Source organism: Pleuronectes platessa, chromosome 4 (assembly GCF_947347685.1).
Source record: "Pleuronectes platessa chromosome 4, fPlePla1.1, whole genome shotgun sequence".
Taxonomy (NCBI): domain Eukaryota; kingdom Metazoa; phylum Chordata; class Actinopteri; order Pleuronectiformes; family Pleuronectidae; genus Pleuronectes; species Pleuronectes platessa.
The window spans coordinates 3,744,539-3,762,073 of NC_070629.1; the positions used below are offsets into that span (position 1 = coordinate 3,744,539).

Below are 17,535 nucleotides of genomic sequence, written 5' to 3' on the forward strand. Positions count from 1 at the left end.
TTATTAGTCCCAAACACATGCACAGGCACACTCATGCAGGTAGGGAAATTTAACCTCTGCTTTTGACCCATCTGGTGCAGGACACACAGAGCAGTGAGCGACCATATACGGTGCCCGGGGAGCAGATTTTGGGGGAGTAAGGTGCCTTGCTCAGGGGCACTAGACAGGGTAGGGAGAATCCTCTTGGATTTTTGGACAGATCAATCCAGGTTCGTCTATGTGCATGCTGAGATACAACATTGGGACGTTTAAAAACGCTGGAATTTTGCAGGACAATGAGAGAATGAGGAAAAAGATTGAACTCCAAATAATGTCTGATGCAAACCACACATTAGCCATCAACTGGCTAACACCATCACTATGGTGAAGAATGGTGGAGGCAGCATCATGCTATCAGGGCTTTTCTCATCAGCAGGGACAGGGAGACTGTTCACAAAAGAGAAAAGAGCGAATGCAGCTAAATACAATGGTCCTTCAAGAAAACCTGCTCCAGACCGAGGAGAGGATTCACCATTTAGTACGACAATGACCTGAAGCAAACTGCCAAGACAACACGGGATTGTCGTAAGCAGAAGTCGCTGACTGTCTATGAGTGAACCAGACAAAGTCCAGACTTAAACCAGACAGAACATCTGTGCAGAGAACTGAAGATATAGTTCACAGACACTTCTCATCCAGTCTGACACAGAGAATCTGTCAGGAAAACACTGCACATCCAGCTGTATAAAACTTACAGATTAAAACAAGTAGCTGGGCAGAGTGTACTATATCTGTGGATAGTGGATCATCTAATTTTAAAGTGTATTTCCCTTTCTTTATTCTATCCACCAGCTGGCACTTTATGTCCTGGGCCATGTCGGTGATGCGCCGGGCAATACAGCGGCACTGATTCCAGCACATTCCAGCAGCGGGTTTAATTAATGTTTCGCCGATTATGTCTGGCTTTTTTTCCTGTGCAATTAAATATGCAACCTCATATGATGCGCTTTGAGCTGCGGTTGGGATTGTCTGTTTTCCGCTTAGCCGTGTCGCAATAACCTCATGGGTCAACAAAGAAAAAGGGAAAACTGATGGAAATGTATAATTTCAACTCATATTTATGTATACATGAATAAATTGATGGCTTAAATATTCCCTTAAAATTTATTTTTAAATTGTATTTGTTTTTTGGACGGCATCTCGCGACGCCCCATCTGTGTCTCGTGACCCCCACTTTAGGAACCCCTGCCCTAGACTAGAGGACATGGATGGATCATGACATCTATTTCTCGAGGACCATAGTGGACCCCAGCAGATTGGTGGCTGCAGAAACTATAATAACTAATACACTTAGTAACTAAATGTGAGTAAACATTAGTCATATTTAAATTAGTGAATCCAAACTATATAGTTTTACAGTGAGTGACAGGTACACCTGGGGATTTTTTTGTTCATCTCGTGAGAAGACAGTGACGTCAGACGAAGGGGCGGGGACGCAGCGTGGAAAATGTGCGTGTTTAGTGTCTGCGCGCACAGGTGATCTTCAGTCCCGCTGCGGATCCCGGGAATCATGGGGAAGCTCCAGCAGTTCGAGATCACCTTCGACAAAAGCAAAGTGACGTACAGTCCGGGAGAGTCCATCTCTGGTACCGTGAGCATCAAAGTGGGCCAGGCGCTGCCCTGCAAAGGTACGAGTCCGCTAATTCAGCCTTTAATCCGCACATCTGCGCTCCAGGTGACAAAACGTCGCCGTAGCCAAACAAGGAAGTGATGGGTTGAGACGGGGATTCGTGGGGAGCAGTTTAGATTCCACTGTGGAAAGAGCTGCTGGTGTTTGAATGCCACGCTGATGTGCTTGTAATGACTCAAACAATATATTGTTAGTTATTTGTCACAGCACTGTTTCCTTATGATGTCGCTGTAATAGTCTGAACACTGGGTACGGTGAGGGGTAAGTACTAAGGGCTGCACAACAAGACAACAAGTGGTTAAAGTACAGAAGTAAGCAGATAAATAATGTAAAAATGATAATGATGGAACTAAAGGACAGTTTCTAGACTGGCCCTCCAAGTACATGCATGGACATGCCTTTCAAAAATACGGTATTAGCTGAGACTTAAAAGAAAACAGCCTCATTTCCTCAGGCAATTCCTCCCAGAGCCTGGGGGCCCTGATGGCAAACGCCCCGTCGCCCCTTTTAGTTTTCAGCCGGAGGAAGTGACAACATACCCTCGCCTGAACATTACAAGCAGCGCAGGGGAAACTAGGGAATTCAGAGATCAGTGAATTGTAGGGCCTGGTCATGAAGAGCCTATTCCTTCATTTCGTCTGTAGTCACAGGGACATAACCAGGACCGTTGGAGCCCAAGTCCCCCTGGGCCCCAGACATATTTTAACACTCACCCCAGATGACTGAACGATTAATAAACAAAAATCTTTATTTAAGCTAAATATTCTGTCAATTTAAACCTGAACGTGTTTTGACCATATCTGATCGTTTTCAGCTTTGTCACATCTGTGTTTGTCAGATCCCAATTGTAAACATAACATAAATGTCACCTTACCATTGATATAAACATACTTTACAGGTCTTTAACATGTTACAGCCCATCCTCTGGAGCCTCATTGGTATTAAAGCTTTTTTTCGCCTCAGTTACAAAGTAACACCTTCTCTTTGAGATTGATTTCTCCCTCTCTCTCTCTCCCTGACGGTGTGTGTGAGTTTCTGTTTGAACGCTTGTGGGGCCTCCAGTCTGTTTACATTCCTCTTCAGGTAGAGCTGGTCAGACTGTCAGCTTCACTGTGCGCCGCCCAGGAAACAAAACTCTGCACGCAACACTTTGAATCACTGATAGATTATGAAGAGGGTTAGGCCTCTAAATAACAGACATATTATCTGGGCAAATATTGACATTGCATCAAGAATAGGTTTTAAGTCACTGCAGTTGACTTCGGACACAATGCGTTTGCTTAGGCTACTTTAGGAATGTTTCAAACTGGAATAGACTGTTCTGAAAAGTCTTGTTTTAATTTAATTTTGTATTTGACTGGATATAATCCTGTTTGATTAAAAATATACTGTAAGGCAAATTATACTGATATGCTGAGAATCATTCAATTACTGTTCATATCATTGTTTGACACTGTGCCCTGTTGGTATAATGTGCTGCCAAGCTTTTACTGCAGTTTTTTTAACCTCATTTACTTCTTCACCAAAAATGCATTCAGGACAGATTGTGGGTCGACCGTCCAAATACATTTGTGTTGTTCATTCACAAACAACAACAATGTAAATTGAAATATGATACAAGAATAGAACTCACAGAGCACATAATAATAATAATAATAATATCTTGAATTTATATAGCGTCTTTCAAGAGACCCAAGGTCGCTTTACATGTATCAGTGGGGACAATAAGAGAACAGAAAAGAAAGGAAGGCCCAACTGTCCCCTGAAATTCAATCAAGCTGCACCAATTTCACCCACTCATATTTATCAGTCCGCTTAATATGTGTCTGATTATTTTCATCAAGATCCATGAATTATCCCCTGAGAAATCAAAGAATAAATTCCCTGGATCCGCCCCTTAATCCAGATCCACAACTAAATTGAACATGTTCTCTCCTGACCCGTCCTTCCACCAGATTTCGGGGTAATCCGATAAGAAGTTTTTGCCGCTATCCTTCTAACGAAATTACCAAGAATACAAAAAGTAAATATCCAATGCTCCAGCTTAATCTCAGACACTTCTCAGATTTTTCTGTCTTTAAACACCCAAAAATAGTAGTTTATAGTTGATCTCTATTGTTGTTCATTTGATCATAACCATTGAACCTCATTGAACAGTGTGTGAAACAGAGCCCAGAAATGAGGGGAAATAGTGTTGATGTTAACAACTGGATCATCAAGATTAATAGATCAACATTTTCTAATCCTCTCACCTCTATGGCAGAAACATAGTAAGAGATGTAGAAAACACAAAAGAACATGCTACACATCTTTATTGGAAAAGCTGCTGAGTCATGATGGCAGTGTTTTGTTCCGTCTTCTGTCAGAGCTGCTTTCAAAGAGCTTCTTCACTCTAAAGCTCAGTGATGATTGGAGCTTCATACTTTACTACGTGTTTGCACTGATGGTGATTCACAGCTTGAAATATTCCAGCAGCTCTTATCTGAAATGTCCTGGAAAAAAGTCATAGAGCTCTTACACAAGAGTTGCTATATTCTATTAATATAACTTCACAATCTGGTCTGCTGGGTTAGATTCTGGCTGTAGTGTGGTTTTGAATTGGCAATGCGGATATTTAGGGTTTGTTGAAAGCTCACTTAACCAATGCTCAGTACTTTCTTCAGCATTACTGTAAGAGTGTGAGGTTTCATATCGCCTTCCTTCTCAGCTTCTATGGCCTTCAGTGTAACCCACTTGTGCTTTTGTTACTCATAGAAAATAAATGTCATAATGCCTGTCTCATAACATTATGTGCTTATGAGAAATATTTCATTCTGCACCTACTGAGTCACATCTGTGGCTAAAAACAGCACTGCCTTTGTCTTCTTACCTGCAGCCATCAAAGTGAACTGCAATGGTTTCTGTGGCATCACTACCAAAGTGAACGACACGGCGTGGACCGTGGAGGAGCAGTACTTCAACAGCACTATCTCTGTCTCAGACAAAGGTGAGCGGGTGAGCCTCTGAGCAGAAATGGGATCTGAGCAGTTGGACTCCATCAGCCCATTCCAGTATCAGATTAGAGACCTTCCCTGGCTTTGAATACGTATGTGTTAGTCAGCCCCAGGAAATACACAAATCAAAAACACAAGCCACACCCGGAAAAATGTAGACAGATTTATTCTTCATCTGTGCATCATGGGATACAAATAGTGTAGTAAAAGAAATTGAAGGGTAAAGAGTGTGTATAGGCGATGCAGCCCTGAAGCATATCTGCCTGCTGAGTAACAGCAGGGCGATTGTTAGCGTTTACACTGATGAATGTTATCTGTGCTTTCTCTCCCCCATACAGGAACACTGAAACAGGGAGAACACACTTTCCCCTTCAAGTTTCTCATACCAGGTAGGATGTTGGAAATGATGGGATGATGAACACTTGTCATCACAAATTCTTTCCTGTGTTTGTGTGTGTGTGTGTGTCCGTGTTGCGCTCGCATTTCACTGCCTGACAGACATGCCCTGGCATGATGATGTTTACTCTAATTCTGCTGTGGTTCAGCAGCACTGATGATGATGGGACGTTCCTTTGGCTTATGAGTTTCGTGTGAATCATTGGACTTACTCGCTCAATTTGTAGGAACCAGCTCCAGTTAATTTACCGAGGTGAATTATTTTTTAAATTGTCACAGTTAAAAGCTGCTAAATTGAAAACGTGTTTTAAAAGGGAAAACGTATGATGTGTGTGAAGTGAAAGAGGGTCGGCTATGTTGAAGAACCCAGAGAGAATGATGATCCACCCTTCAGCTCCTCTCAGGTGATTTACCAGGTGTAAAGCAGGACTTTGGATGAGTCCAGTCTGTTGACTCCGATATTGCTAATCCTTTTTTCCCCTACCATATTGGACTGACAGAGACACGGTTGCAGCATGTGGACAGAACCACTTCCTCTTCTGCAATTTGTCTTCAAAGTAAATGCACAACGTTCGTTTTGTCAGAATCAGAATCAGAATTCTTCTATTTGCCAAGTATATTTGCACATACAGGAAATTGCCTTGGTGTGGTTGGTGCACTTTACATAAAACAACAATATAAAAACAACAATATAGAACAACATTATATACAGTAAGAGAGAGTTGTTGCCGCAGCACTTCATATAGAGCTGGATAACAGAGCTTTTCTTTTTGAAAAATTGTGACTTTGGATCAGAAGATTGTGTGGCTTGCTTAACAGACTTATAAATTAGTCAACATGTTATGGTTGAAAAAACAGCAGTTTAAACAGTAAACAATGCTGAGACCTGGACACATGTCTGTCAGATGATCTCACAGGTTGTAAACAAACTTCAGTATCTGAATGAGTGAAAACAAAGCCTTTGTTTGGGTCATAAATCCATCACCATTACCAGACTCACTTCCCGCTTCATTTCTGCCCTGCTGTGATTATGTGTGTACCATTCTTCATTGGATCACATTGAGGGTTATTACGCACATGTCAGGTGCAGCCATATTTAGTTTGGCCGCCATTATAGTGGTTTAGATTATCAGTTTGTTTGTTTACAACCTGTCTGATCTTCTCATAGCTTTTGTTAGTTAACTCCTCCTTGTAGCAGCGGTTCCAGCATGATCCCAGACCTCAGCAGTTACTTCATCATAGCTAAAAGAAGTTGGGTAAAACGATGCACATAAGACCCTACTGGTTTCAAATTTGGGGAAAAAATTAGAAATTGGTTTACTGTTGAAGTTCATTGTAATTAGACAGGCGCTCTTAGAGCACACACTTCTACCAAGACTAGTGCTCTTTCTCGCCATGTCAAATTCATTATCTAAACTGTGGCAGCCTGCTATGTTGTCCTGACACAATTTCAGAATGAGCTTACATTTTATTTTTACGATTCTCATAGTTGCATATGCGGTTTTCAGTTTGGTGTTTTGCTTGATTGCTTTATTTTATAGTTGTGTGCAGAATAATTTGCAGCACTATTTGCCATGTGCTCACATGCACTATCATAGTTTCACCTAGTTCTCTCACTCGAGAATTAATTTTCCCCTCTTTAGTCTGTTTACCAGTAAATCTGAATCTGTTCTGTGGGAAACGTAAAGAAACTAAAAATGTATTCCTGCATCATCACATATATTCAGATCGGCTCCAAAATGTAATGAGTTCTTCTCTTACCCATACGTCTTTCCGTGGTAATTGTTCCAGTAGATTTTCCTGCTAATAACGAACATTAAAATATAACTTCCTTGGCAGAAGTAAAATCTGTTATGGCGTCACACTCTTGAACTTGAATGAAAGAATCTCCTCAAAAACCACGTGTTCAGTTTGAGTAAGAGCTTGTGTGCATCTTTGTTAGTTTCTGATGGAAAGCATCTGAAAGAAAGAGAAAAGGATGGGTGCTACCATTGCTACTTATGACATGATGTCAGCAGCTGAAAGTTTGTTCCACTTACACAAAGCACTATCAGAGTATCACTAGGTGACATCAGCAAATTTTCTAGCAGACTCTTTGGCAACATTTTTTCGAAATTTGATTGTGGCCAACACCCAAGTTAATTATTATGTGATTTTGAGATATTATTGTCTTCATTTTTAATGTGTTATTTAAAAAGAAACCTCTAAAAACTAAAAATGTATTATCACAGAGTAAAAAGGCAGTTAATTCAGTATAAGTCTTATTTTATTAGATGACGTCATATAAGAGACGAATAACTTGGGCACAGTTGCCCCTCCTGTCTACACATTATCATCATGGTTTATTCTGATGAGCTCACAGCAACATGTGCTCAGCCTTTGTTCTACGGTTTAACCTGCTTTAATTTATTCTTCCAGTTAAAGCCTTCTCCATAATGGGAGGAGGAACTTCATAGAAACTCAAAACCAGCCCAACCGGTCTTTTTTGCTGTTGTCATTCTAAATCTGTCATTTGAACCATGTGTGTGTGTGCTCTCACCACTGGAGAGCCTGCATGTGTCTCAAAACGCTCTGGAGTGTTGTTTACATTAAAGATCGGGAGAAAAGCAAGTTTTCAAAGTCTATTTTTCTCACTGTTGAGCAAAGTCATCTTGCCCTCTATGTGCAGTAAATCATTGATGTAACATGGTGAAAATATCTGCCGCAATTCTGTTGCACAATTACCAAACCTCTTAGTAAGCTGTGACCCAAAGTGCTGTCCCCATGTTCTGAAAACTGAAGTCTGTTATTCTGTATTTACTGTTACTCTGTGATCAATCTAATACTGATGTCTTCCTTCCCTCAGCCTCGGCTCCAACATCCTTTGAAGGCAACTATGGCAAAATCATTTACAGAGTGAGGGCTTTTATTGAAACACCACGTTTTGCCAAGGACTACAACGCTGAGAAGGCTTTCTACCTGCTCAGCCTCCTGAACCTGAATGAAGTGCCAGACATATGGGTGAGACATTGTGTGTGTGTGTGTGTGTGTGTGTGTGTGTGTGTGTGTGTGTGTGTGTGTGTGTGTGTGTGTGTGTGTGTGTGTGTGTGTGTGTGTGTGTGTGTGTGTGTGTGTGTGTGTGTGTGTGTGTGTGTGTGTGTGTGTGTGTGTGTGTGTGTGTGTGTCGATCCTTAGATGTCATGTTGGTCTTAAAGCTCCATTGTGTAAGATTTAGGTGAAAGGGATCTATTGGCAGAAATTCAATATAAAATAATCTTTGTGATGTTTTCACGAGTGTGTTTCATCTTAATTATACAAATTGTTGTTTTATTTACCCTAGAATGGGCCCTTTATATTTAAATACTTAATATTTACACGGGGGGGGGGGGGGGTCATCTCTATGGAGGCAACCATGTTTCTTGTAGTAGCCCAGACTGGACAACTAAACACCCTTTGAGGTATTTTTTTCAAACCACATCTACCAATGTTGTTTCTGGTAATTTAACCATTTTTAGATGTTAGTTTGAAGTCAAATTCACCCTCTTAGCCATCTGGGAAGGTTTTCGTTGCATCCCCCTTTATACAAAATGCTACTGTAAACAAGGGTCGTTTATCGAGGGGAGCAGTGAAACAAAGGCTTTGTTCAGACCTGGTATTATCATCTGCCCGAAGTGATCTGATCGCATGTGGACAGGTCTTAGAACGTCTGTTCACACCTGACATTACAATGCATCCTGAATGTGTCTCCTGTGACTGTGATGGGATCTCACTTCACCGCTCTACATGCAAATAAACGCGGAAGTGATTCCTGTTCACAAAGACCAATTCATTTTTTTTTTTACATTGTTTTTACCTGTTGTGATGACGCGAGCAAGAGAGAGGGAAAGTGTGGAGTCATGATGGGCTGAGTGAATCAATGTGCAGCTTGACTTTGGAATAAGATTTCACCAATATGAAAATAAAGAAAAAATCATTATGTGATGTTCAGTGTTGACATTGTGGTGGTGGCCAGTAATAAATCAATGTGTGAGCACTGCCCCTCTCCACACAGGGAATCTGCTTATCTGAAGTGAAGCAGCAGTTCACCTACATGCTGGTGAAAACGGGCACAGTCGTCCTGAAGGCTCAGACTGACATGAAGGGTTACACACCGGGCCAGATCATCCAGGTGACAGTCAACATCCACAACCAGTCTGGGAAGAATACAGGCAACGTGGCGGCCAGCCTGATGCAGGTAAATCACTGTTCTGGCCACACCTGTGAGGTGCAGGTTAGGTTTAGGCTCACAGACCAAAGTCCACTGTATTAAATATCTTCCTCCAAATCTTAGTATAGGCTCTTTAAAGCTAAATGGTCTGCATCTATATATCGCTTTTCTAGTCTTGATGACCATACAAAGTGCTTTACAGTACACGTTTTGATATTGATGTATAATGTATGGATTTGAATGATTTGAGTGGGTCATCCACTCACCAGACGATCGGTGGTTCGACCCACTGCATTCAGAAGTGTTCCTGGGCTGTTACAGCTGGAGTGGGTTGAGTTTTTTGAATAGGCCAAAAACCAAAGCAGGTGAATAAAGCAGCTAATTAAACGATTGCTGGTGGTAATATCACATTTATTAACCCATTTGCGTCCCAAAAAATTACATTATCGATTTGAATGGCTCACAATGCCCCCTGGTGTTTCAAACTGTCTTGGACCTTTCATGGCCAATGCTTTTGTAGAATCAACCATTTGAAGTCTGCACGTCATGACTGACTTGTGCTGAATACTAAAACCATAAACCACCAACCATTGGGGGTCTGGGGGTAGACAGGCGTGTCTCACACCGCCTCCATGCACTGAATTCTAAAGGCACTTTTTAGATTTCCAGAGGGAGATACTTAAGCCATAACTTGAGGGGAAGTTACACTTTAATTACCGACAAGACTTCCAATAAATGCTGTTCCTTTGTTGTCTGCTGCTTAGCAACTGTTTACCAATAAAGTTCAATTTCAAGAGATCTTTATTGTCGCTGTACAGGTTCAATCAAATGTTGCAAATAGATACCTAATGGGAAACTTACACAAATTGAGACAATAATGTACAGGATAAACTGTGAAATCGAACCTATACTTTTTTTTTCTTTCAGAGAGTGACCTATGAGACTAAGAGGTCCATCCATGATCTGAGAAACATAGTGGATGTGGAGGGAGGCGCCGTGAAGGCCGGCAAGGAGGTGGAGTGGAAGGAGCAGATCATCATTCCTCCTCTCCCACAGTCCTCGCTGGCAGGCTGTGATCTGATAAAGATTGAATATTACGTTAAAGTACAAAATGTTCTTATACCCTATTAGAAATATTTTTTGTTAAGGAGTTTGTCTAGCTTTTGATTACCAATCATTGGCCTCGATCATTCTATTTCAGTCATGTACATGTGCTGGAAAGTTTAGACTCTGACCAAATCCTTTTTTTGAAGAAGTCACATAGCAATCAATTTAATGTGATCACATAATGTGAAGGCTCCAGTAGCATGGCATAAATATACAGCATGGGTGCACTTCTGAGGAGGCGGGATTTCTCACAAGCGAGAAGCGGTTTCCAAGTTCCAGACCAAATTAATTGTTTGTGATCGAACTGATAGAACCAATCGGTGTCCTGCCACAGAGGAACTACTGGGAGCTACATGCATGTCAGGTGTGATGTAAGAAGGAAGCAACTGTTGGTTTATAACAAAGAGGCTTCTTTAACAGGTTAGCGACGTTGCTGCTGTAGCATCAGTCACAAATCAAAAAGCATCTCTCCATAGTCTGGAAACAAGGAGCAAGCGTGATGGAGGTCTGGAAAAGATGATTTCCCTCATCTTCTGACTGACTTCAGCCAACATGATAGACTGTGAATGACAGATGGTTCATACAGTCACCTGCCAATAATTTTTTTAAAGTGCCAGTATCCAACAAAGCCTTCCCAATGGCTTATGTGGAACAAACCATTTGGTGCACCAGGTTAATCCTACAGGAAGGAATTAAAATCACTTTAATAAATCAAAACGTTTTACACTCTGACGTAGACAATTAAAATAATTATTATTACTAATTATGCTGATGGGGTAAGGGTTATTTTATCCCCCTTTATATCAATAAAGCAAAAAGGTTTAGAGAACCACACCATTAATCAGAGCCTGGTGAATGGATATCCAGGAAAACCCCTCAATGAAATGAGTCTGGACTTAAAATATTGTCATTCAGAACTAGTTGGACTTGCACCATCATTTTTGAGAAAAGGCATTTGATGATTGACTGAGAAGAAGGGGTCAGTTATTGTTTGACTTCAATTGAAAAGTATGAAACTCTATCCCCAATGGATGCAGCCTGTCAAAAAAGAGGGAACATTCTGCAACATGTTTACGGCCTTTTCACTCAACACGGTTTCCAGCAGTGCCACAAGGCACCAGCTGTAAAATATGCCCAGGGAAGGCTCTCTGCTATTTAACAGATCGATGAAGTTACAGTGTCCATGCCTGAAAATGGATTAGATTTAACATTCTGTAGGTTATAGTCAAATCAATGCGCAGCGGGAACTTATTGTTTTAGTGGAGCACTGTCAATGTTGGCTGCACTAAATCATACCATGTGTAGAATTTTCAATTGTGAACATCTTCTAGAAAGCCATTCAAAGTGTTTGTACAAAGTCTGTATAACTTCAGGAAATGTAAAGAACCTTCTCTTTTCCTTTACTTTTAACAGGTCAGTCTAAAATCTCCAGACGTCATGCTGACACTACCCATCCACATCGGGAACGTCTCACTTGACAAAAAACGGTGCCCTTCAAAAAAAGCAGCAAATTCTTCCTCTGCTGCAGCTGAGGATACACCATGCCCCGGGTTGTCCAGCTCTGACGGCTCCATCTCTGCCACCACTCTCACACTGCCCCCTCGCCCTGCCCCAAAACCGGCTCCCCGTCCCACCCCTCGCCCCAGGGTGTCTTCCCATAATTCCCCCAGTGCTCCTCCAGCTGCGTACGGTCTTGGAGCAGAGGGTGGGGCTCCAGTGAACGATGGCTTCCCCAACAAGCGGCAGTCTCAGCTGGTGTCACCCAATGCTTTCAGCTATGCCCCCGGGCTGTTTTTCCCCCAGAACCAGCCACCCAGTGGACCTGGCACTGCAGCCAGTGGCTCCACAGGGGCCACAGCACCTTACCCAACTGAGAATGCTACTAGCTCAGCACCAACAGCCCTCATCCTGCCTCCAGAGTATGACACCTCAGCTTATCCTCAAGGTAAGTTAGCACATTTTTTTTACTGTCAGGGCTGTGCTAACAATCCTATGTGGGGTTTGACTCCATATACAGTGCCTTGCATAAGTATTCACCCCCTTTGGACTTTTCTACATTTTGTCATGGTATAACCACAGATTAAAATTTATTTCATCTTGAGTTTATGTAATGGACCAACACAAAATAGTGCATCATTTGGAAGTGGGGGGAAATATTACATGGATTTCACAATTATTTACAAATAAAAATCTGAAAAGTGTTGAGTGCATATGTATTCACCCCCTTTACTGTGAAACCCCTAACAAAGATCTGGTGCGACCAATTGCATTCACAAGTCACATTTGCAAGTCACATAATTAGTAAATAGGGTCCACCTGTCTGCAATTTAATCTCAGTATAAATACACCTGTTCTGTGACGGACTCAGAGTTTGTTGGAGATCATTACTGAACAAACAGCATCATGAAGACCAAGGAGCTCACCAAACAGGTCAGGGATAAAGTTGTGGAGAAATATGAAGCAGGGTTAGGTTATAAAAAAATATCCAGAGCTTTGAACATCTCTCTGAGCACCATAAAATCCATCATAAGAAAATGGAAAGAATATGGCACAACCGCAAACCTACCAAGAGGAGGCCGTCCACCCAAACTGAAGAGTCGGACAAGGAGAAAATGAATCAGAGAAGCAACCAGGAGGCCCATGGTTACTCTGGAGGAGTTGCAGAGATCCACAGCTGAGGTGGGAGAATCTGTCCACAGGACAACTATTAGTCGTCTACTCCACAAATCTGGCCTTTATGGAAGAGTGGCAAGAAGAAAGCCATTGTTGAAAGGGATCCATAAAAAATCCCGTTTGGAGTTTGCCAGAAGCCATGTGGGAGACACAGCAAACATGTGGAAGAAGGTGCTCTGGTCAGATGAGACCAAAATTGAACTTTTTGGCCTCAATGCAAAACGCTATGTGTGGCGAAAACCCAACACTGCCCATCACCCTGAGCACACCATCCCAACAGTGAAACATGGTGGTGGTAGCATCATGCTGTGGGGATGCTTCTCTTCAGCAGGTACAGGGAAACTGGTCAGAATATAGGGAAAGATGGATGGAGCCAAATACAGGGAAATCCTTGAAGAAAATCTGATGCAGTCTGCAAAAGACTTGAGACTGGGGCGGAGGTTCATCTTCCAGCAGGACAATGACCCTAAACATACAGCCAGAGCTACAAAGGAATGGTTTGGATTAAAGAATGTTAATGTCTTAAAATGGCCCAGTCAAAGCCCAGACCTCAATCCAATAGAGAATCTATGGCAAGACTTGAAGATTGCGGTTCACAGACGGTCTCCATCCAATCTGACTGAGCTTCATATTTTTTGCCAAGAAGAATGGACAAACCTTTCCATCTCTAGATGTGCAAAGCTGGTAGAGACATACCCCAAAAGACTTGCAGCTGTAATTGCAGCGAAAGGGGGTTCTACCAAGTATTGACACAGGGGGGTGAATACTTATGCACCCAACAGATGTCAACTTTTTTGTTCTCATTATTGTTTGTGTCACAATAAAATTTATTTTGCACCTCCAAAGTACTATGCATGTTTTGTTGATCAAACGGGAAAAAGTTTATTTAAGTCTATTTGAATTCCAGTTAGTAACAGTACATAATGGGAAAAAGTCCAAGGGGGGTGAATACTTATGCAAGGCACTGTAGCAAGTCCATTAACTGTGTCATCTCCTACTCTACCCTGTCTTTCCTGTATCTCTCTATTGTCATTATCCAAAGCTGCTTTCAGACATCTACTGAACTCCGCAGATCATCTGGAGAAACTCGGAGGTGTATGTGTGAACGCAAATGTCCAAGTCAGAGCCTCCAGAGTTTTTGAGGACGTTCTCCAACTGGCCCCCTAAAGTCTGCAGAATGTCCGGAGCAGTTGATGTGAGAACACTGCATTAGATTCTATGCAGGATTCACCGCGAGCGAGTGGGGGTGTTAATGACACTTGTAACTTGCTACAGACTTAAAATGTAAACAGATAAAAAAGAAAACAAATATCAATGGATGAAAAAGAGCTGTACGTCACACGTGTAGAAGACACCGACAAAGATGTCAAGAGAGATATGAGCTATGGTGATGAGAGCCGACGTCGGTGTCTACGTGATGTAATAAGGCCTCTCCTCACCTGAATCCTGCGGAGAATTTGTTGCTGTTGTGCTTGAATAAAGGCATGTCACTCACACACTTCAAGGGAAGGGAATTCATTATGATTGGATGCAGATTGAGTGAAGGGACTTTAACACAGACGCAGGATTAAAATGGAAATGGGTTTTTCATAACATGGCGCCTTTTAAAGTTGTTACTAATCAGGCTCCCCAGGCTGTGGTTTTCCAGTTCTACTCCTGACGTTGGAAAGTGTGGTATATAAGTGAGTTTTTTTTGGTGCTAACCAGCTGGTTTGATGTGTCTCTGTGTGTTACAGAGGCTCCACCATCTTATGATGAGAGCTGCAACACATGAAGTGGATGAAGACCGAAGACGCTCAAACCAGGAGGATCATCAATTCACTATAATTCACTACAATATCAAACAAAATGTCCGACTGAACTGCAGTTCCTCTGGTTTTGGAAATCGTGTCATCATCATGCAGAGTACAGTCATGGTAAAAAGTTAGAACCCACTTGGACCAAATAATTACCAGACACGGAGCAAACATATTGTAACCTGATGTGATTAATTTTGAAACTATTTAACCCCCAGATTTTGAATAAGTTTCAAATGTTTCTAAATGTACAAGAATCAGCATTTTGAATTGAAGTGAATTGACCTCAGGCCCTGCTGCCCAGTGAACAAGTAGCTTAATATAACCTAATGGGGTTAATCCTCTCCACAACTAATCAACACTGTCTTTTTTTTTTTAAATGTTTATCTATGTTTTAGTTTTGTTTGTTTTTAAGCACTTTTAATGAGAGGAAAAAGAGGAGGAATCTGCAGAATTACATTTTCTGTTGTTTTTACTGAAACTGAAGTCAAGCTTATAATTGTGGGTCACTTGGCAGTAGATGACGTCTGTGATGTCAGGTTTGAAAGTTTCATGTAGGAACATTGGCACGAAACAATTCATCTAGTATTTAGTTTTATATTTTTCAAAGGCTAACAGGTGAAATCATCTCCATTTGTTGAATATTTAAGTCTAGAGCAAAGATGTAATTTGCAAAGATTCCTTTTTATTTGCTTTTAATCAGGAGTTTTCAGATTTATGACACAATTCAGATGTTGTTGCAAGTTGTCTATACTTAAATTTCTAAAGATATAGTGTGGATCCAACTCAACATCTAAAGATATTGACATTTTTTAATCATTTGCTACTTTCATGTCCTTGAACTATGTTATAAGGACGTTGTATATTCTTCTCATGCTGAATGTGTATTGGCCCTGCAAGACATCCCGTGTGTGTCAGATTTTTTTTATTTGAATAATGATGCAGCATTATTGTGATTGGAGGTTTTACTTAGCTAATCTTGATGAAGTTCACAGCGGTTATTTCAATCAAGATTTTGTGCAGTACATTTTTGTAAGATTGTTTCAAATTAAATCCTTCGGACATGCAGGAAATACAACATTTATTTATTTTCTCTGGAGTGTTTTTCAACTGCTCTCTGAATTCCAATAAATCTGTTAACACGAGTAGTGTTTAGCCGTTTCTTATTTCTCACTCTTGTACTGCTTATTTTCTTATTTCTGTATAAGTACCTCTACCCATGAGTTTTTTTTTTATTATTTCATTGCCGTTTATCTCTCTGTCAGCAGGATTACACAAAAACAACTGAATGGATTTCTTGAAGCTCTTGAAAGATAATGCATAGTTTTACAAGTTTGACAGCTGCTGTGCTTTAGGTGCAGTGATACATAAACTAAAGTACTGTATTTAAGCAGAAGTTTCAGGTACATCAGTATCTTTTATTTTCTTTTATTTCAAAGTCCTACTACTCTAAACTTAATTTCAGATGGATATATTAAATAACTGTAAAAGCATTCAAACCCTGATTTTGTCAAAAGCCTTTCTGGAACTCGTATAAACTGGCCACTGTGTTCCTACTACTGACAAATATCAGCTGGGATTTGAGGTACAGCTAATTGAGGACTGGATGGAGGGGAGTATTTAAGATTTATAAAAAATGTAATGGATAAAGCCTGAGAATTCCTTTAAAGCTTGTTACCCCTTGCAAAATAAATACTTGGTTCAGATGAGGTTTTAGCAGCTCCACCAACAAGAAAAGACAAATGGTCAAAGTGGCCGATGATCCAATGTTTCAAAGAACAATAAACACTAAAATGAGAAAAGCAAAGAATGCTAAACATTTTCCACTTTGTTCACATCTGCCTGCTGCAAAATCCCTCACCTGAATCCTGCAGAGGAGTTGTTGCTGTTGTGAGTGTCTTCGGCAAAGAACCTCCTGAGTAGTGATTGTGTGAAAGGCAAACTGCGCAGAAAGTCTGGACCCAAGCCATGTCTGAAAATTACTTTTGATATTGTGTAACCGGCCCCTGGTGTGGGAACAACAGAACTATGTATACAACATATTGTATTTAAAAGCTCCACCTTGAACTGCTACAAGACTAATATATGCAATATACACATGGATGTAATATATCATAACAGATCAGCGGGAGAGGCTAATTTAGAGTTTCCAAGCAATTGCCAGTAATTTTTCTTTTTATCAACCTGCTCTCTGCTACAAATCTGAAATCATCTTCAATGTACAGGAAATTACTTTTATTCGAGATTTGAAAGATATATATCATCCTTCTGAAACTGTAGGAAAAAAATTGAAAAACTTGCATGCTTTGTTTTCTCTATTATGTGCAGTGTTGGGAGTAACACGGTACAAAGTAACGCGTTACTGTAATTCCACTACTTTTAGCAGTAAAAAGCATGTAATGAAGTATTATTTTTAACTCAAGTAACGCAGTTACAATTACTGAAATTTAAATGAGTTCATTACTCGTGTTACTCTCTTTTGCAGGGGTCCCAATACGTCGATCGCGAAGGTAGTGTTGGTCGATCGCACGACTGGACAAGAGGCAGTCATGAGGACGCTCTGGCGCACGTACCAGCTCTTTTTCTTTTTTTTCGCCGCCGCCACGTCACGCTGACACTGCGCCCCCGGCTCTGCGCCCTGCCCCTTTTTTTTTTTTGATTAAATTAAATTAATACAAAAACTGCGCGTGCACATCCTGCGGCACACATCCTGCA

General features: G+C 41.0%; 1 protein-coding gene across 3 annotated transcripts; it reads left to right on the forward strand.

Moving 5' to 3' along the window:
* The first annotated feature begins 1,478 nt into the window (after window positions 1–1,478).
* arrdc1a (arrestin domain containing 1a) lies at window positions 1,479–15,965 on the forward strand. Of its 3 annotated transcripts, none has more exons than XM_053421233.1 (9): window positions 1,479–1,667; window positions 4,545–4,655; window positions 5,001–5,051; window positions 7,904–8,058; window positions 9,089–9,271; window positions 10,172–10,348; window positions 11,765–12,296; window positions 14,067–14,219; window positions 14,761–15,965. In XM_053421233.1, exons 1-8 carry the CDS (start codon window positions 1,550–1,552, stop codon window positions 14,189–14,191), a joined length of 1,452 nt encoding a protein of 483 aa, XP_053277208.1. In that variant the 5' UTR covers window positions 1,479–1,549; the 3' UTR covers window positions 14,192–14,219; window positions 14,761–15,965. The 3 variants fall into 3 exon arrangements, with proteins under 3 accessions (XP_053277208.1, XP_053277209.1, XP_053277210.1); XM_053421234.1 differs by having other exon boundaries at window positions 14,097–14,219; XM_053421235.1 differs by lacking the exon at window positions 14,067–14,219 and having other exon boundaries at window positions 1,480–1,667.
* Window positions 15,966–17,535: the final 1,570 nt, after the last annotated feature.